This window comes from Sciurus carolinensis, chromosome 2 (genome assembly GCF_902686445.1).
Source record: "Sciurus carolinensis chromosome 2, mSciCar1.2, whole genome shotgun sequence".
Lineage (NCBI taxonomy): Eukaryota > Metazoa > Chordata > Mammalia > Rodentia > Sciuridae > Sciurus > Sciurus carolinensis.
This window is the reverse complement of record NC_062214.1, coordinates 56,449,197-56,470,794: the sequence shown is the minus strand read 5'-3', so window position 1 is coordinate 56,470,794 and position 21,598 is coordinate 56,449,197. Positions and strand designations below refer to the sequence as shown.

The 21,598-nt window shown below is 45.3% G+C and overlaps 1 protein-coding gene across 8 annotated transcripts in view; it reads right to left on the bottom strand.

Moving 5' to 3' along the window:
* Positions 1-21,598, bottom strand: part of Ntrk3 (neurotrophic receptor tyrosine kinase 3) — a 395,823-nt gene that overhangs the window by 307,581 nt on the left and 66,644 nt on the right. For all 8 annotated transcript variants that reach the window (XM_047538450.1, XM_047538456.1, XM_047538451.1 and 5 more), the window contains 2 exons: positions 7,769-7,843; positions 7,020-7,091 (listed from right to left, as the gene is read on the bottom strand). In XM_047538450.1, the coding sequence (XP_047394406.1) occupies positions 7,020-7,091; positions 7,769-7,843 (147 nt within the window). The remainder of the gene's footprint in view (positions 1-7,019; positions 7,092-7,768; positions 7,844-21,598) is intronic.

Here is a 21,598-nt window from a genome sequence, read left to right as displayed (position 1 = left end):
GAGAACACATGCACTTAATTTCTCACCAAAATAAGCAACTCAGTGATGAGGTTGAGTTATAGGCAATAGCTCAAGCACCAGGTTTGATGGAAACTAAGCAGGGAGAGCTATCTGAGAAGAAAGCTCAGAGGTGACTTGCTTTTCTTGTACATTTCACATCACACTTCTGGAAGGTGCTAGGTGCTATGATTCTGCACTATTCATATTTGCACATTCTTGTAATACCAGAACTTTGTATATGATATTTGCCTATGTATCTTTTCTTTTAAACAGAACTTCAATAGTTTCTGCCATTCATAGAAGTCTGAGGAGCTCTGATTAGATAAAACCCTAGGAAAGTCAACATGATGGGAAGAATTCCACACTGAGGGTACCAAAACCTAGGTCCTAGCCCTGGCACTGCCTTACCCATGGGGATCTCAGTCAGAATGCTTCTACACTCAAGACATCTTCTCATCCACTGAATGATCAGGTCAAACCAGCATCACCAAAACATTCAACAAATAGCTACCAGTACCTGGCATGTGCCAGGCATTGTTCTGGCTGCTTGGTGTACACTAGTAAAGAGCACAAAGTCCCTTCCTGTTCCATGGAAGTTTACATTCTAACAGGGGAGACAGTGTATAAGCTATTAAACAAATAACTGAATGAGATATTTTTGGGACAGTCATTAGTAATAAGGACAAAGAAACAACAAAGCCACATGTTGTAATAAAGAGGGATAGGTTTGTAAGGCGAAAAAAAAGGCCACTAAGTTTGGGTAGTCAGATAAGAAAGGAAGATTTGAATGAATGGTGAGAAGGGGCCATGCAGAGATCCAGGGTGGGGGATTTGTCAGGATCAGATGGATCACCAGGTACAAAAGCTCCAAAGGGGAATGAGCGTGGCACGTTCAAGGAAGTGAAGAGCTCAAGGCTACAGTAGGGAGGGCAGGGAAAAGTACAAGGAAATTAAAGAAGGAGATAGAAACCATATCAATTTGAATCCTGTGGCAGTGGTGAGGGGTTTAGCTTCTCTTGCAAGTAAAGCAGAAAGTAATTGAAGGGCTTTGCTCAGCAGAGTGGCACGATCGGATTTATGTGTTTAAAATATCACTCTGATGACTGTGCTAAGAGTGAGATGCTGTGGACAAAAGCAGAGGCAAGAAAACTGGAATTAGGAGGCTGCTGTCATAGTGCCAGAAGACAGGGTGGTGGCTTGGACCAAGATGGTGGATATGGAGGGGAGAGAGGCAGGGATGCAAAATACCTGGACGTTATGAAGTGAATGGTGGAAGGTGAGGAGGGCGGCAAAAGGAAAAAAAGAGTCAAGAATGACTCCCAAGGTTTGAGCCTGAGTAACCTAGTGGCTGGGACCAGTTATGGAATTAAGACCCACTGAGGGAGATCAGGCTTGGAGTGAGGAGGTGGTATGGAATCAAGAATCACATCTCAGGCAAGTTAAACTTGACATGTCCTTAGCCAAAGAGGCATCAAAAGAGAAGGGATGAGAACAGAAATAGGAAAATAAATTTGGGAGTTTGGTTTTGGGACTCCTTCCAGCTTTAACTATCTATGATTCTACGAAATTGGAGACCAATGAGCAGGGGAGAAGTGTGGCCTCTTTTGCAATGCATTGTGTTAAGCTTTTCCAAGCATTGTTTTATTTAAAGCTCAGAACAATCGGAAAAGGATCTCTTACAATCCCTTCAAAGTTCACAGAAGTTTAGTAGCTTGCCTAAGACCAACAGCAGGATGTAGAAATCTAGGATTTGATTCCTGAACTTTCTATGTTCAAAGCCCATGTTCCTTAACATCCATTTTAGAGCATTCCATGGTCAAGTCCTCTATGCAGAGCAGAGGAGGAAGGACAGTAGTACAGGAGCAGCAATGGTATAAGTATGCTGGTCACCAATCCTTTGGGACTTGAAAAAAAAGTCTCAGTGCAGAGGTAAGGGGCAAGCAGAGAAGTAAAAGTTTACTGGTATTATATCTACACATCATCTTGGAATCTGGAATCAGGGGTTATTTCAAAGGGAAAAGATGTTGAGTGATCTATAATACATAACCAATCAATCCAACCATGTTTTCATCCCCATAGTTTCAAGAGAAATAATTGTTTACACAGTGTCCTAAAAGCATAGTGACTCCAGCTACTTCCACTTCTCCTATCCACCAAGCATTGCTGACTTTCTCTCCTTGTGAACTAGCAAAGTTGACATAACCATACCCAAATCAGGACATTCCCCACCTCCCCGCCTGTTCCTGCCCCATATCTGGAGCAGGGAGCCAGCTCTCCCAGTAGATCAAGTGCATGTCTGCTTACAACAGAGTGAGGAATAGCTCAGTGTGTCACCCAGAGCTTTTTGAAAAGAGCAAGAAATTGAACTCAAGAGACAGTCTACCACAACCAACTCTAAGGGATTAAATAAATTCTTTTGGCTTTCTGGAATCTCACATTAAATATTCTTGGAAATAAGTAGGCCATAGGCTAATGCTAAGAAATCCTTCATAATAAAGATACTCAGTTTGTAATGTAACTGTTGTTATAGGATTTGACCTGAATAGAGAAAGAAACTAAACAGAGCTTTCTCAACAGAGCTCTTTGAGGGTGGATGGTGAAAATCCCCAGAAGAAACAGCAACTCTCTAATAAAAATTTAAAAACCTCCACCCCTCCCATAAGAAGTTCTTGCTGTAAAAACCAGAGAGAAAAAAGCACTATGGGATGTAAAAATGTACCTGGACTTCAGAGCCCAGAGGACCAGAGTCCACATCCTAACTGCTCCTCTACTTTACTGTGTGACCTTAAGAGAGCTCAGCATGACTTCACTTCTGAGACTCAATGTTCTCATCTTCAAAATGGGGACAGAAGAGCCCACACTTATTCTTATTGTGAGGAGTAAGAAACACGCACAACCTTGGCATGTAGTAAGTTCTCAATGTTAGTCTTGCCCTTGTCTCTTTGGAGACTAGTGTTTTTATTTAATTTTCTAAACATCTTAGGGTTTAGTTTTGTAGTTCCTTCTGTAAAAAAAAAAAAAAAATTGTCCCTTTTGGCCCCTAGGCACAGTGGAAAGATTCCTGGAAGGAGAACAAAAGCACCTAGTCCTGCTTCTGCTACTTAGAAGTGAGACCTTCCTGGACCTGTCTCCTGGCTGTAAAATAAGGCTGCCCCCAGGGTGATCATAAGAATTCAGTGAGAGAACTATGAAGCACTTTGAAAATCAGGGGGTGCTCTAAGACAAAAGTGCCACCACCCATACGCAGCTCACAGACCGCATCTACACTAATCTACCTCTGAGGACTCCAGACAGTGGAGAGCTGGTCTCGTGTAAGCCATGCCACAGAAGACAAAACCTCAGAAAGGGAGAGAGGAACAAGCTACAGAAGTGGAGTTCAGAGGACTTGGTGAAAATTCCAAGTTCAACAGCATTGGTGGGTGTGATCTTCAATCAAATTGAAATGAAGATAGTTGTTAGTTCACCCACAGCCATGGCTTAGGTTCTTTCTGAAACTTACAGTGCCCACCAGAGGGTCTATCTAGTGGGCACTGTAAGTTTCAGGGTCCAGGGCAAGGGGAACTAAATGAAGAGAACAGAGAAATTTATCAAGGTTTATTCATTCATATGCAAAAAAAAGAAAGACACCACAGATTGAAGATGTGAATATTCCAGTCAGAGAGAGATGGATTTCATTGTGGGACAGAAATTCAGGATTAAGAAATGGTCAGGAGAGCCATCAGGTCACCTTATCCCTCCTCTTTGGTCCTATTATCACCACCACCAATAACAGTAATAATTGCTCTCATTACTAACAACTGTCATTTCTGAACTCAACTATTTGCCAGGCAGGGCTAAGAGCTATATGAAGCTCGTATCATCTGATCACTATCACATCCACGCCTGGAATAAATATTATTTCATTATGCAAAAACTATTAGCAAATAGTTACCCCAGTGACCATTTGGGAAAATTCTATGAGGGTCAAGAATCTTCCAGTCTCTCAGAAAGGATTTTCCTGGATGTGTATTAATCAATATTTCATTTTCCACATTCAACAAAAGATTGAGAAAACTGAAGTAGCCAAGAAGAGGTGGTCATCCCTCATAAGCCTTGGAATAAGCCCCAAGGTCCTAATTAGGTCCTAATCTCAACCTTCTTTGTAGCAAACATCCATGGCTCATTTTCTTGTGTGGTGCAGAATTACAATAATATTAGGAGTGGCTTAGGGGTGAGGGAGAACTGACATAATCAGAACACTTAGATAACTTGACATGGGTACAGACAGCAGTGATATCACTTCCTGAGTCTTATTCTGTACAGAGGGGAGAAGAAAAGACTTCTCAGCCATCACCCTAAAAAGAAAAGGGAAGAAAAGAAAAAGCCGCCAAGCCAGGGCTTGGCAATTAGTGTTGGAGTAAGTGATCATCTTGTGATTGCTCAGCTGGGGCCTGAAGACTTGTAAATGCATTTAGGAGACAGAAATAGAAGATGTTGTGAGAGAGCAGTGAAACCTGGCCCATTTGCCAGGAGAAAATGTCCCAAAGCTGCCGGGAAATTCACTCAGTCGGGATTTGGGGTGTGTCTTCATAAATGGGAAAAGTTAATAAATAAAACCCGTGGATGGAGCCAGATTTTCCTATTGACTCTTCTGTCTGTGACCCTCAGGCTTCTCTGGAATCCCAGTAGTGTTATCAGAGTCCCTTGACTGGGTGCTAACCTTCTCCCACCAAGCTGAGCATACTGACGGCCCCCCAGAGCACAGCCAGATCCAAATGGGGGTGGAATACAGTGACCTGCGCCTCTCAATGATCCCCCAATAGCAAGCACTTTAACAAGAGTGGTCAATGTGTCCAGGAAAAATAGGGCTCAAGGTCAAAGGCAGGTTCAGTGGTATCTTCAGGACCTGCTCCAACCAGATCCCCCAGCCCCCAAAACCTTGCAAATCTTACAAGCTCTGCCAGCCTTTATCACTTTCCACCATCCAACAGAGCTCAAACTATCCCAAAAGGGATGTCAGGTCACACAGCCCTCTTCCAGGGATCCCAAGGGTAAGCCAAAGACACATTCTGGTACAACCCACCACTGAGACACCCATTGCCTAAGATGCACCCCTGCTCCCACTTTGGTGGCCCATAGGAACATGAAGGGCTCTGAAACCCTGAGAGCTTCAGGTAACACCATGCCCTAGAAGGCTCTGGGATATGAGGGGGACAAAGATTCTCCCTTACTGATAGCAAACCCCCCCTAAATATGACCCTATGCTACAAAATAGCACTCTGTGTGTGATATTTTGTTCAAGGATTAGCTTTGTGGGGCCCATGGAGTTGGATGGGTTTCGTTTCAGTTGCCAGCATTTAAAAATTTAGCACTTTCACTGGATCACCAGTTCATCTTAACAAAACAGCAAGGTCTGGAACACTGGGCCCCACCTCCTCATGGCAGCAGCCAGCTGGAAATGTTTACTGGTTGACCCTTCAGAGGGGACATGTGGTCCCCAGCCTCCACTGTCCCCACCTGGTCTGCAATGGGCAAGTGGCTTTGTGACCTCCGTATGAGTTACTATGAAAAGAAAGACTTCTCAGATGTCAAAAACTCCTCCCCTTGGGATGTTTTACAATGAAACTCAAATCCCCAATAAAATAAACACCTGGAACATCTGGTCCAAGGCCCTCCTCTGGTCTCAGCTATTTCTACAGCTGCAAAGAAAACACATCAGGTGACTCTCGCCACAGAGACTCAACCAGGGCAAGAGGGTAGGAGGTAAATTAGACAATTGAAAGGGAGGTTTAGTCCTCTGTAGCTAATACAATCTGGCCCTAAGCAATGGTCATAGAGTTTTCTATTTTAGAGAAAGGAAAGAAAGTTCATCACACAGCAGAGATGGCCTTAACTGATAAGCAAAGTAAGCACTCACTACCTGCTTGGGAAAATACACAGAGGCCTGCAGGTAAGGCCAGGATCCCCCAGAAGAGAAAGCACTCCCCCACCATAATTCCCTAGGATCCTTTTCCCTTTCACCACCTACCCTGCCCTCCCTTTCCCAACTTCCCTGGAAGCACTGACTCTTCATAAGAGATTACTAGCCAGTCATGCTGCCTTTCCATTATCCAATGCTGACTATCAGTAAAACTCTCCAGAGGCCAAAGGAAAGTCTCTTCTCTATTTTCTTCCTCAAATGCATTAGACCCACCCCACCTGGTTCCTGCAGAATCTCTGCTCTTTGGGAACATGTCCATTGGATGTCCAAGCTGATCACTGTCCTTGAGGGAGAGCTGACCCAGATAACAATCATCCCTCATGGATGCGGTGGGTTAGTGGGGTTTCCTGATCAGTCACCTTGTTTCCAGGAATGGCAACCTTCCACTGAATCCTGAGATCTATCAGTTCAGGATTAGGCTTGGAGAGGAGGCATCCAGCTCTGGTGATTCTACTCCAACTAGATTCTAAGCCAGAGCCAGTCCTTAAGGAATCCATTTCACCAATCAGACATAGTAGAGAAGGGAGAGACAGGGTGAGGGAGGCACAGACAGACAGGAACCCCACCCAGAGATGGGTAACCTCCATCTTGTCCCGAACAAAGTCATGTGAACTTACACAGGTGTCTCCACTTCTCTGAGCTCTTTTCAATTGAACCTATAATTTATTTAGACACAACACTGCCTGGTCTTGCTTTCCCTCTTCCTCCAACTCCCAATGCCAACTCCAATACATACACACACACATACACACACATAAAATTGTAGAACTAATATGGTCTTGTAAGTGTAGTATCTAATTTCATCATGAAAAGTATACAAACTTGGAAGACAGGAGATCCTCCCTCTGGAGAAGTCTTGGACTTCTACTTCTGGTAGGAACCTTAGTCATTAATAAATCCACTTTAAGAGACAAAACTGGAAGTTCCAACAAGTTAAGGGAGTCACCCAAGGGCATTCAGTGGCAAAACCAGATCAAGATCTCAGGTCTCCAGTTTTGCTGCCCAGAACTATCTCCATGTGTGCACTCCCACCCGCTCCCTGCAGCCCACCTCTACTCACATATAGCGCAAGTGGGGGTTCTTGGCAAAGGCCCTGGGCTGGATGCTCCGGAGTCCTGAATTCTTGATGGTCCTGGGAAGAAAGGAAAAGAAGGTCAGCAGAGCTCCAGGGACTGGGGTTTGCAGGATTTAAGACTCCTCAGGGTTTTCTGCATCTCTTCATCACCAGTCATCCCTGGGTGGCTCAACTGGAGGTCTCAGTGAGAGGGGTTTGGGTTCACACCCTTAGGGAACCTGGTTTAGGACTTGGGATGTGAGCAGGCAGAGCTGGCAACTGCCTTCTACCCATCCTGGTCAGTGGGCAAGATCGGGAGCTCCTGTCAATTCAGTAACAATAGGGCTACAACCCTCCCTGTGCTTTCTTGCTGTCTCTACCCTGAGTCCCCAACAGCCACTAGTTCTGAAGTCCCCTGGAGGAGGTGTATGGGAAATCTAACTTGGTTGGGAATTTTTCAAGATTGAGGAAAGAATGCTAGCTCAGCAGGTCTGAGTGCAAGGTCTGCTTTGAAACCCTAACTTCGGGGTGTGGCCACACAATCTCTAGGCTCTCTGGGCTAAGGTGAAAGGTGAGGGAATGAGGAGAATGACCCCTGATACCCCCTAAGTGGATGGTGCCAACCCTCCTAAAAGAAAACCTACAATGGGAAAGCAGATCACAGGACTGCCTTGGCTGTTACCCTTGCAAAATCAAACAGATGACACTCCATCCCTTCCACAGCAAGAGCCCCTGCCCGTGCCCTGCATACTCACAGCTTTTGGAGTCCGGTGTAGAGCTCCATGTCCACAGCGTTGAGCGTGTGCAGGCTGCGCCAGTTCTCTATGTGTCTGCAAGGAAGCAGAGGCAAGGGTCAGGTCAGCCTGGAGCAACAGCAATGGTGCTGGCTTTACAGCCAGACTTGGGTTGGAAACCTGGATAGGCCAAATGCAAGCTGGGCCTTCTGCCAAGTCACCAATATCTCTGAGCCTCAGTTTCTTCCTCGGCATGGTGGAATTCATTGTGACAATGAAGTGCACTCAGGTTCAAAGTGCCTAGCCCACAGATGTAGCATTTAGTGTCTCCCTCTCAGCTCCAAAAAGAATTTGCTTTTTGAAGAAACCCAATCTCTCTGCTTGTCCTTCCTGACTCAGTTTCCCTGTCTTCTTTACTTCTTTTTTCCTATTTAGACTTTCCTAAGGGAAGCAATTTTTTTTCTTAGTTACTGCCCATAGAGACAATACAAATAACATGGATTATAAAAAGGAGGGTGTGGCTGGCCTATGGGCAGAGCTTCTGGGTAGAAAATCTCAGCCAAATACACCCCTGGCTCAGGCATTGACCAGGGAGCAGACACTGACAGCAACCACAGCCCAATCCAACCTGGAGCTCAAGAAAACCAATGATTTGATGTGGCAGAGCTGACTCCAGAGAGGAGGAAGCACCCTAAGGACCAGGGCAGCCCTATGGTATTTATAGAGTGTGAATCAGGTAGTCTAGAAGTCACACTGGAGCCTTATCTCTGAGACTTAAGTCCCAGTGGCTTTGAGCAGGTGCTCTAAGCTTTCTGGGTCTCTCATTTTTTCATTTGTAACAGGAAAGGATTGCACCAGATCAGCAGTTTCTTCCCCCTTTCATCAAGAAGATCTCTTTCTAGAGCTTTCTCCCAAGAGACCTCATGTTTAAGGAGGTTTGTATCTAGCAAGCACACTACATTTATTAAGTAGTAATTAATTCATCTTCTCAGATTATTAATCAGAGATATAAATCGCTGTTAAGCAGAGCTTTTCAACAACAGACACAAGCCAGTGCTAATTCATCCAGTGTCTGAATTCCAGCCCAAAGCCAAGAAACTTGGAAAGCTTTATTAACATGAAAGGGCTGGTCAAAAGTATGGGTGTGAGTTCTGGTTTCCTAATATTGACAAAATGCTAGAGACAAACACCCCTCATTTGCAATTTTGGGGGTCCCCAGGTTGAAAACCATCGTTACCTTATTGATTACCAAGGGTTTTTCTGGTTCTAAAGCTGTGTGAAAGGCGATCATCCATACACTCCTGCTATCCCCCAGAGAATCAAAAGATCTCAGGAAAAAGCCTTCCACTGCCCATCTTCCCCTCCAGAATTGGACCCTCTGGTCAGTGCCCGAGAGGTGCCATCTCAGAGAAGAGTACAGAGAGTTGACAGCTCACCCTGGGACAGAGCTACCCAAGGCACACTCTGGCCAGAAAAGTGACAGCCACCTTCCCCAGACGTCTCCTCTCTGGTCCCACCACACCCATGGCTCTGCCATCTGCCACTAAGTCTAATCAGAGCCAAGAAAGCAGCGAGGCTGTGACTGCCAGGGCCTCTGGAAGCATTTCAGAACCACACAGTGACAAGGGATGCCGAGAGCCTGTTTTGTACCACATTCTCCCAGAGCCCCTGCTGACCAGCCAGAGACACTGGCATCTGCTGGGGACATGGACCAGGTGGCCAGGATGGTATTGGATTCCAACTTCAAAGTCTTCTCCCTAGAAGCCTTGTGACTCCAGGGCAGTTTGCTTGGTCTGGCCCCACCAAGGCAAGGGACCTTGGCAACATTTCAGATGAACAGGAAGGCCAGGGGAGGGGAGGTAGAACTACCTGTGCCACCAAGTCCCCCCAACATATTGCCTGGGCCATGGGCACGTCAGTTACTAATTAGATCCCCATGTTTGTACAGAGTACCATTCATTCACAGGAACCCAGTTTCCTGCAAGGATCTGCTGCGAACAAGAGGCTGTCAATCAAGTTGTTTAAAGAAATGAAACTATTTTCCTCTGTCCACATTAGCATTCCATAAATGTGTTTTTATGATGGTTGAGCCGTCAATCATTATGGCATTCTAAAACTTTTTTCATTGTGCCCTCACATCCCCATGCCCGCAAATTGATCCTTCCCCAACTTACACACACTGAGATATGGAGGGGAAATGAATGAACTCAATGCAAAGAGTCCTCTGGTAAATAAAATGATGGCTCCTGTTTCTTCTGATAACATCTGAGTTTTCCTGAATCAGGAAAGTGGCATTTTGTTTCACAGTCACAGAACAACAGCGTGATTAAAAACCAGGGCTCTAGAAAAGTGATTGGCAAACCATAGTCCAGGGGCCAAATCCAGTCCACTGTCTGCTTTCATACAGGCCTGGAGCTGAGTTAAGCTTTTTATATTTCTTGTAAAAATCAAAAGAATCATATTTCGTAACCTGTGAAAATTAGGTGAAATTCAAAGTTCCATGTTCACACTCACTATCTATGGCTGCTCTCAAGTTGCGACAGAGTTGAATGGTTGTGGCAGAGACAGTATGGTTCACAAAACCTAAAACATTTACTTTGGCCCTTAGTAGAAAATGGTCACCCTCCCTTGCCTAGGGTCAAGCTGCCAGGGCGCGCAGTCCAGCCCAGCGCCGTGATGACTCTGCCTGCAAGACCCTACCCAGGTTACTTCCCCCGTCTGTACCTCACTTTTGTCCTCTATCTGATAGAGCCAGTGAAATACCTGCCTCATGAGAATGACATGAGGACTGAAGGAGCATGTTGAGGAACCCTCGCGGGGCACACATAAGTCCTCAGGGAGCACCAGCCATGGTGACTGTTTCCTCTTGTCTCACACAGAGGCTGAACCATCTTTTCTTAGTTTTCAAGCTAAAAATGGCATCATGCTTCTGCTGGAAGTTGTCATTTCTCAGAAATCATTGATAAAAACCCCATGTGGCAGAAGGGTGGAGGGGAACCTGTCATTCATGACCTCCAGGAAAACTGTTCATGCAGAAATTTATAAACAGGGTCCAGGAACATGCCGATGGCCACCTCAGAGCAGGTTCCAAGATGGATAAGGGATGGTGACGATGCAGCCCTGCCATTTCATATGACATCGGCAGGCGCCTGCCAAGTTTTCCTATGACTCACTGCTTGGTACCAGACCAGAGGGGTCAGTTATGGTAACTCTGCTGGCTGGCTTGTGCTAATAGGGAGGCCACAAGTTTAAGTGGCTCTACAAAATGTAATAAATAAATGAAGAGGAGGAGGGAAGGTTTGGTTTGTTTGGTTTATTTTTGGAGGGGGGGGGCACTGGGGATTGAACCCAGGAGCACTCTACCACTAAGCCACGTTCCCAGCCATTTTTATTTTTAGCTTTAAGATAGGGTCTTGCTAAATTGCACAAACTGACCTTGAACTTCAGATCCTCCTGCCTTCTACCTCAGCCTCTGGAGTCACTGGGATTACAGGTGTGCCCAGATGGTTTGCTCTCACTAATGGTAAAGAGTGGATTCTCTGTCTAGTATGATTACATATGGCTCCTCCTTTTCTGTGTTATTCTGGGTTGTTCCAGTTGTTTCCACAGAGCATTTGTTTTGTCATTTGAAAAACAATCAATCACTAAACATTTTGAAAGGAAGGTCAAGTGCTTGAACCCTGTGCAGGGCCACAACTGATTGCTCTGTTCCAGGACCACAGGCTGGACCAGCTCCTCCCTGCAAAGGCCTCTCACAAACCCACTCCTGCTGTGCAGGCGAGAAGGCAGAAGAGCTCAGAACAATGATGGCAACGTGGCAGAGTGCAGGGCAGTGGTGGACACACAGACCTGTAGTCCAGTTCTCCATCTGGATGTCCCTGTTTCAACCAAGGACAGGGAGAGAAGGGGTGGAGAGTCAAAGTGGCACACCAATATCCCTCCCCTTCTTTAAATCAATAGCCCCTACTTTAAGGTCTTCACACAGTGATCCTCACGGGAGGGAAATTTTGCCTTCGGCGAGACGTTTGGCTATGTCTGGAGACATACTTGGTTGCCACAACTGAGGGGAGAAAGTAACACTAGTATCTGGTGGGTAGAGGCCACAGATGCTGCTAAACACCCTGCCACAGACAGGACAGCCCATGACAAACTACTGGCCCCAGAAGTGCACAGCTCTGAGATGGAGAGTCCCTGCCTTATTACACCCAGCTTCTGCTGACGATCAACATTGTTGCAAGAGTCCCAGGGCTTAAGATGACATCAATTTTGAAAATGACTGCTTTACACAAGCAAATACGACGAAGTCTCAGACCAAAACAAAAAAAGCCTGCTTCTAGGTCACTGAATCCAGGTAAGAGGAAAAATCCAAAAGCCATGATTTCCAGGACACTTTCAAGTCAAGGCCATTACTTGAGGGGAAATGAGGGGCTCTCAGGCCCTCTGGGCTATGTTCCAAGCCAGGCTACACATTCCAGAAGCAATAACAGTCTCTGGAGGGGAGCCACTGAACAGCCTTTCCCTCCACTGAAAGTTCCTCTCCTGAATTCCCCAGGACTCCTCATTTCACAGAAATGAGAAATGTTCCATTCAGAGAGCCAACCTTACGTCCTGTCCCCATTTTCTTGCCACTACCCTTCCATGACATCACAGAATTGCTACTCTGCCAAGAATCCCAGTGCACCCCTTTTCCAGAAAGAGGGAGGAAGTAAGGTACAATATTCAGGTTGTGGCTCAGAAACCCCAGTGAATTCAAGGGGGACCTCCGTGATCAAAGAGCATGATGCGTCTGGTGTGTTTGGGTGGGATGGGGTCTGGAGATGGCTAGTCAGAGCCTCTTCAAGACGTATTCAAGAAACTACCTGAAACATAGCCACTCTCCTTGATCCACAATAACCACACTGGGTCCCAGAGACACCAGAACACAGGTTCCTGCTTCAAATCCATTTTTGGAATGAGACATGGCATAAATTATTAATTGATAACATCCATAGAGAACACAAAAACCCTTTGTGCTAGAATAAATTAGGTTGTACTTTTGTACCATAGCTTTCTCTCCTCTTTCTGTTTTACTTGGTCCAATATGGAAATGAACTGGCAATCTTTCTGCATCTAAAACTTAGATGGCACAGACTGTGAGGTCCATATTTTAATTAAAAACATGTCAAGTGGATATGTTTAAGAGTGGATTATGCCTCCAAGATTGAATGTTTAATGTTTATACCTTCACTCTACAGAAAACTTTAGAACATTGAAATGTCTGCTGTCTTCTAACCTGAGAGAATTAAGGTGAGGCAGTCCACAAAGAGGACAAGGCACCCTTCCCCTGGAAGACCCTCCCTGGTTGCATGCACACTAGGAAAGAGGAAAGCTTGGTTAGTGGGACTTAGGAACATCCTTTCCCTCCTCCTTCCTGTAGACATGGAAGACCCAGTGTCACCTCATTTTTCCAATCTTGTCCCTTTCCTCCCTTGCTCATCCATCGCATTGCTGTTTTCACTGTGACTTCTCACTGTTATTAATGAGCTGTTCTTCATATCCAAATTTTCCACACAACTAAATTTAAATTCTAAACCTTTGCTTTTGCAACCTCCTTGCTGGATGTTTCTTTTTTGTCCCTAAAATATATTACACACCTCCTTGCCTTCTTAAGCTCTATAGCATCATCATGATCAGCCTAACTAGTCTGATGGGCCCTCACACTGTGAAGTTTTCGGAGGTTCACACGAGTCCTACTACCCCAAATGGCCTGATCCTCATATAATTTCTGAGCCTAATGGTTATTGCATCTATTTTTTAATAATTTTCTGGCTCTTTCTTTGATATGAGGCTGTGGACCATCTCCTCTTAAACAACTGCCCCCAGGGCCCCTCCTTCCTTCCATTGTGCTGTAACCAGTCTCTGTAGCCTCTTGGAGCACAGTAGCTAAGAGCTGGCACCTTCAGGTAGACTGACCTGGAGATGACACAAGCTCTAACACTGGAAGGTGGATGCCTACAGGCTGGTATCTCAATCCTCTCCAGTCCCCGGTTTCATCAGAAGAAATCTGGCAGTAGGGAGGGTTAGAGGAGGCAATGTCTAAGTCCTCAGTTAAGTGCAGACACACAGCACTAGTGCCACACAGAGTGAATCCTAATGCTGTTGTAGTAAGAGGAAATAAAATCTAGGGTCTCAAATATGAAAGAATTCACACACATACAAACACACACACACACACACACACACACACACACACACACACGTGCACATGTAGATAGATATTTGTCCTGGATTTCTTTCTGCTTTGTTTCATACTTTCTTTCTGGATAACTGAAGTTACCAGATAAGTGAAGTTTCCCTGGAGATGAGTCATAATTCACATTCACCTGGTAGTAGCTAAGTGTTCACCACTAACGATATGTTCAGTCTATCTCTTCCTTTTTTAAATTAGTGCATCATAATTATTCACATAGTGGGAATCTTTTGTTACACAGTCACACAAGCAACAATAAAAAACAATATAATTTGGTTAATTTCATTCCCCAGTGATTCAACTTTCCCTCCCCTTCCCCCTCATTCCCTTTCTTTACTGGTCTCCCTTACATTTTCACGAGATTTCCCATTCACAATCTTTTTTCCCTTTTTTCCTCCCTATCTTCCATATATGAGAGAAAATATTTGACCCTTTCTGAGTTTGACTTATTTTGTTTAACATAATCCATTCATTTCTTGCAAATGACATAATTTCATTCTTCTTTGTGACTGAATAAAGCTCCACCACTTTTTCTTTATCCATTCATCCATTTCAGACACCTAGGCTGGTTCCTTAATTTAGCTAGTGAGCCTTGTGCTGCTATAAACATAGGTGTGCCTATGTCACTATAGTATATCTGTTCTCATAGTTGCATCCTGCCAGAACAGAGTTGACACTGGGGTTTCCCATTGGTTTTCAAATGTGAGCACCCAACACCTCCAACACGAACTCAAGAGATTCAGAAAACAAGGCTGCATCCAGGTAATGCTTTTCTCCAGACAGTTCCCTGCTAGAACTGGGGCTCCCATCACCTCTCACCTACATCCTGTTCTCTGAGGGAGCCCTGAACTAAAGTATAGAGCCGGGTGCTGGGAAATGAGCCGGGAATTCCACTTCCTAGCAAGTTGGCCTTGAAACACACATGCACGAGCATGCACACACCCACGCACACGCTCGTGCGCACACACACAAAATGTGCCGTACTTCGAAATCTTATAGGGCAATGAGGCAATTGATTTGTTATCCGGGCATATTATGTCTAGTGATCCAGACAGCAGCATTAGCTTTCAATTATCTGATATGTTTAGCATTGTAAACAAACCGTCTGGAGCAAGTGCTCCATCGTGCTCAGGCACCCAGGAGGCTGGGGAGGGGTCGCAAAGGATCACACTAGCCAAATCGCCAGCTCTCCCTCCCTTGACAGCTGTTGCAGGGAGACTAGGTGCCTGGGGAACCAGACCCGAGAGCCTGGACAGCCAGGGGCAGCATGGGCTGGTGACCCCAGCATGCCAGCACGTTAATACACCAGCCTACAAGCAGCTGCGTGCCAAGGACCGTGGAGAACCAGTCCTGCATCTGGGACCCCCTGGGACCAAAGAAAGGAACATTCAGATCCTACAGCGAACAGATGGGAGACGACAGCATCTGTGCTGGCTTCCTGATCAATTCCAAAGCTCGTGCCAGAAACAAGGAACGTTTGTGTACACACCTGTGCTTCTCAGGTGCGGAGATGCTGCGTCCTCACAAGAAAAGATCAAGGGCGCACCCCCTCACTACCACAGAGCAAGATTTCACCTGCGAGTCCACCAGTTCCCTGGGGAGTCCAGGCTGTTCTGCCTGAACTCCAGCCTGTGCCCAGACCACACTACCCTTCCCAGCCTATCTGCTTCTCTCCATCCTCACTGTTGCTGCCTGGGCTGGTGTGGGATGATGACCCCAGCTTTCCCACACTTTAGCATGCTAGGTAGCCACCGCCTCCTGCCCAGAGAACAACCTTCACTCCTAATTGTTCTCCCTGCCTTCTTCTAACTCCCTCTAGGTCAGAGGAATCATACCCTCTGAGGGATTCCCTTTGTGATTACAATAAGCTCCAAATATCATGCGATGTCTCCCAAGGTCCTTCATGGGCTGGTCGCCATGGTCCTTTCTCTAGACACACTCCCTTTGTTCTGTGGGCCCTGCACACCAGCCTAACTTTGGTTTCTTATGCACATCAGGCATATCCCCAGCTGGACATTCTACATGAAACGCTCTTCCCTGGTTCCCCCAGGTCCCTCAGGTCTCCACTCAACTCTCCTCTTCTCAGCTAGGCACAGTGACCTGTGCCTGTAATCCCAGAAACTCTGGAGGATGAGGCAGGAGAATTGCAAATTCGAGACCAGGTTTGACAACTTAGCAAGACCCTGTCTCAAAGCAAAAATTAAAAGGGGCTGAGTATGCAGCTCAGTGGTAAAGCACCCTGGGTTCAATCCCTAGTACCACAAAAAATAAATAAATCACCTTCTCAGAGAAGCTTGTTGTGACCCATCCTCTATTAGCAAAATGCTCCCTTCCCCTCCAGTTTCTCTCTGACACAAACCACTGTTTATGTCCTTCATAGCATTAATAACCATCCATAATTATCTTATTTGATTATTTGATTACATGTTTGTTGTCAAGGTCTCTATACCACAGTTATAATCCATGAGAACAGGGACCATATCTGTCTTATTCACACATACTTGCCTCCAGAATCTCAAACAGGGGTAGTAGCTACCTATGCACACACCTACCCAAGGCATCCAGGTGGGTGCTGAGTAGTCAAGCAGTTGTCCTACCCCCTTCCCAAAGGATATCCATGCTCAGCACCTGCATGGTCCTCATCCTGATCCCCCTGAACAACCCAAAGCTCTGATCTGACCCCACAAGCACCCCAATGATCTCTGAGGAGGGCTGTGGCCCAGAGCACATCACTGAACTTCTCAGCTAGGAACAATATCCTGGAGAAATCACAACAGTGCAATGCATTGGGGGAAAACTACACCACAGCCCTCAGGAGCCTTATAAACCTGACTCCTCCAAGGAAGAGTCTCACTCTGATGCCCACAGTGTCAGGAATGGGGAGGCAGATGGGGTCCCCTTGCACCAAACAAGGAGTAGACAGGAATGTCTTGGCACCTTGGCAGATGTTCTCCATCTTTCCCCTCCCTGCATGGCCTTCACTAGAGCATGAGTCTTCCAAGGGCAGTGACCACGGGTTCATTCTTCCAGTGCTGTGCAAATGTTCAGTGAAAACTGAGTGAATGAATGAATGAATGAATGAATGAACCTCCAAAGGGATCAAGGGCAGAACTTAAGCATTTTGCTATCGACTCTGATCTTCTTTTGCCCTTGACCCCTCTCACCCTCTCAAGAACTCATTCATTATTTTCTCCTCCGCTCTCTATTTTCCCATGAGAGTAGAAACATGTTCTAGTACAGCACATCTGAAAAACAAACTGCCTTGGTTCCATCTCCTTCTCCAGTTACCAACTCATGCCCCTCCCCCACTTTGTGGCAAATGTTTTCAAAGGGGCTGTCTATACTCATAGGCCCTACTTCCTCATCTCCTTTTGTTTCTTTGCCCCAAATTTATCTTCTCAACTTTGAAGTAACTTCATTGGCAAGGCCATCAGTGATTTCCATGTTGGCAAATCAAATAGACACCTCTTGGTTGTCAAGTTACTCAATCTCCTGGTGGCATTTTACCTGTGTTAGAAAAATACCCCCTTCCCCTCCAGTTTCTCTCTGGCACAAACCAGTGTTTATGTCCTTCACAGCCTTAATAACCATCTGTAATTGTCTTATTTGATTATTTGATTACATGTTTGTTGAAAGTGCTAACCACTCTTTCTTCCTTGAAACATTCACTTCCACTGATGGTCTTATTTGCACACTTTCTGGGGTTTCTTTTAACTCTCCGGCTATTCCTTCTTACTCCCTTGCTTAACCTGTATCCTTTGATCCCTAAATCTTAGAGATACCCAGGTCTCACCCTGGGACTCATTTTTTCACCTCTCCCCTTCCTGGCCAAGGTGATCTCACCCAGGTGCTTAGCTTTGAACACTGCCTATGTGCTGCTAGCACCCAAATGTGTGCCTCTAGCCAGACCTTCTTCTGCAGCTCCAGACTCTTACCTGATCTCTTAGCAAATCCAACACCAACCCTTTTTTTCTCCCACTGAGTCTTTTCCATCTCAATAAATGGCACTAGCACCATCCAGTTGTCCAAGCCAAACTCCATCCTCCTTCCACTCCCAATATCCATACCATGATCAAGTCCACCTCCACAGCAGGCACCATCACCTCACTACTGCTGTTTCCACTCCAGCCTGACTAATCTGTGCTCCACACAAAAGCGAGGATGAGTTTTCAAAACACATGATAAATTTGGTCAAAATAAACCAACCAATAAACAAACCTCTCCTGCACTTGTATTTGGGATAAAATTCAGAATCCACCATGGCCGGCAAGGTCCTACATGACGTGGTTCATTCCATCTTCAGCACAAATAAAGTCATCCTCTTACCCACTTGGCTTCAATCTCAATGGTGTCCTTTCTGTTCTCCAAAATACCTAGTTCCCTCCCTCCTCTCAGGGCCTGTGAATTTGGTGTTTCCCTCGGCCAAGCTGTCAGCTTAGGATTCTTCTAAATGTCACCACTTCAAAGAGAGGCCTTCCTTGACCAATCTAGCTAGAGCCATTCTCTATACCCTTCTTATAGAGCAACAGTTCTCAAACCAGGGGTGAATTTTGTCCCACCTCAGAGGACATTTGTCAATGTCTGGAGATTTTTTTGATTGTCACTATTGGGAAGATGCCAATAATTCATTAAAGGGTGACTGGTCATTTCATATTTTCCAAAGGAAATTAGCCACCCGAAGGGAAACACCCTCTGAACCCCTGGGACCAGCTAATAATAGGCACAGAACTAGCACTATTGGATTATTTTCAAGTCAGCTGCTCTGGCCAGGACCAAACTTTACTTCTTGCTCAGACCCTCTAAGGTTCAATGGAGAGGAAGGGTCAGAATCAGAGTCTCCTTTCCTGTAACCCCTTTCTGTCCTGATTTGAAGCTGAGCTGTCTATTAGGGTCTGGAGTTTGGTAGAGACCAGAGATGTTACTAAGCATCCTACAGTGCATATCTGGCCCCACGACAAAAATCTATCAAATCAAAAATGTCAATAGTACCAAGAATGAGAAATGCTAACCTAGACATTTCCTTCTTATCACTTGTCAGACACTTGATATCTCACCTAGTGTGTACTTGTGTTTTGTGTCTTCTTTCTAATGGAATGCAAGCTGCACACAGGCAGGTAACCTGTCTGTCTTGCTCACTATCAGATCGACAACACTCAGCCCAGTTCCTGGTACACAGAAGAAAATTTAAATGAACAAATTAATAAGTGACTGTTTCCCCTTAGAACACTGCAACCTTGTAGCAGGTCAAGAAAAATCCCTAAGGTCTGGATGGGGACCAGTTCTTTCTCCAACTATTTGAAGAGAATGAGGTGTAAAGAGGCAAACTGTGTCCATGGTGTTGGGGTCAGAGGGTTGGAACTCTTGTGACCCTAAGAGAAGGATTCCTTCTATTTGCAGATGAGAGTCAAACCATGTTGATTATAAAACTTCCAGACCCTAACTAGACATCTTAACTTCAAAACAGGAGAGAAAAGGGGTCTCTCCCCTGAGGCAGAAAAGGAGACATTGACTCTGACCATTCCTACCCAATAGGCCTTGAAGGAGAAAGTCTGAGCAAGAAGTAATGTTTGGTCCTGTTCAGAGTAGTTGGCTTGAAAATAATCCAATAGTGTGAGTTCTGTGCCTAAGATCAGTTGGCCCCAGGGGTTCTGAGAGTGTTGTCCTTCAGGTGGCCAATTTCCTTAAGAAAATATGAAATGGCCAGGCCACCCTTTACTGAATTATAAGGCACTTATCACTTCTTTAATAACTACCCGCATGAAGGACTTAATTCACTCAATATGGAAGTTATAAAGGCAAACTGGTAAGTGAGCATTAAGCTCAAGTGCACTGCATAAAGACTTATGAGGGCAATATTTTCCCCTATTAAAAGGGTAGATTTTCTCACTGCAACTCTGCCTCCGAGTTAATGCAAAAATGTCTCTCCAAGGCTCAGGGCATTTTCATTGTTAGAGGGTAATTCCAGGTCACTGGGAGGAAAGGGAGTCCTTGAGTTTGCAGGAATAATTATCCCAGAACCTGAGAGTGTCAGAGTGATTAGTCAAGGTAACCATCAGAAAGACAAGATCACATTTGTGGTGCTGGGTTCCCTCCTCTGTGCATGGTAAGCCGGAATGTGACCGAGTCACAGAGAAAAGGGAAAAATCACAGATGGAGAAGGAAACATGGGCTGGGCGAGGTGTTGCAGAGGGTTGTGGAGGACTGCATGAGGGAGTTAGGCCCTGAGGTCAGCTTTTTTAAAGAAACACTGGTTTGCATCGGGGACCTAAAAGGAAGGAATTAATAACATTAACCCTTACAGTGTGGAAGAAAAATAGCCCCCGAATTTCTGAAGATTCCATAGGGTTCCACTTAGGGAACCCTTCACCCAAGAGAAGGAAAGGCAGGTTTCTCTCCTTAACTCTTCTGTCCATTGCTGCAGCATCACGACCAGTTTCCTTTCCTCCAGCAATAAACCATCTGTTCTTTTCCCCCATATATTCGCTCTCTTGGAAAGCATCTCTATTCACATGACTTTAATTACTGCCTAATTAGAGAATAATTCCACTTGTAAAGCTCTACCCTTGACGCCCAACCTCTCCCTTGTCCTCTAGTTCTTGTTCCCACAATACACATTCTTCTTGACTCCTAAGAGCAAATACGGACAGAACAGTTCACAGTTAACCTCTCAACTCTTGCCATCCACTTCCGCTGAGTCCTTCTAACTTGAAACAAAGAGCAACAGTGGTGAGGTAGATTTCAACACATGAATGATACCTGTGAGCTGACAGGAGCTAACATAGACTGCTGTGTTTAGAAGTAGTCTGTGGTTGAGCAGGTAAAAGCTGTGATCTGTTAGTGATGTCTGCCATGGGTACAGTATCAGGAAGGACAATGGAAGTACCATTTATAAACTACATCTTCTTAAAAAGGCTTTTGACATTTTGTACTCTCTTAGGTTCAAGTCCTACCAATCCCTCCTTCCTGATATTTCTAGAAACTGTCTTTGTCTTTTATTTCTACAGCCCATCTAAGAAAGCCCCTCAATCAGAAGACTTCAATGACCTTTGAGAAGGCGTTCAGCTTCCAGACTCTATGTTCTAATCTGTTGTAGGCTCCACTTTCTCAAAGGTGGCACTGAACATGTCCCTCACAGGCAAAAGACCACCCAATGACTAACAAATATCCCACACCAAACTAAAACGTCTATTGAGAAGTCTTAAGCATTCAGGAAAATCTAACCGGAGCAGGGTATGGGGTGTGTATAAAGAGCCACAGACCCTTTAAGGGCAGAAGCAAATTTACCTGTTCCCTGTGTCCCACCCATTGCATCATTAGATGCTTCTCTGAGACTCAAATTCAGATTGGAGTTGAGAGAAAAAGGGAGACTACCAGTGGGACCTGTGTAAATGGCTTTTGTGATGCTCATTCCACTCATCCCTATAACCTCTCATCTTTCCATCATGGAAAATTAAAAAATCAAGCCACTTAGGGAGACAGAGACACCAGTTTGCCTAGAATCATCATGCTGTCCTTCCCTAGACTTTTGAAAGCAATTTTGTGTAGAGACAAAATGGTGAGCATTGGAGTCAGCACAAGGTTTGACTTAACAACTAGTCACTGATGAGTGACAGAGGTCCTGA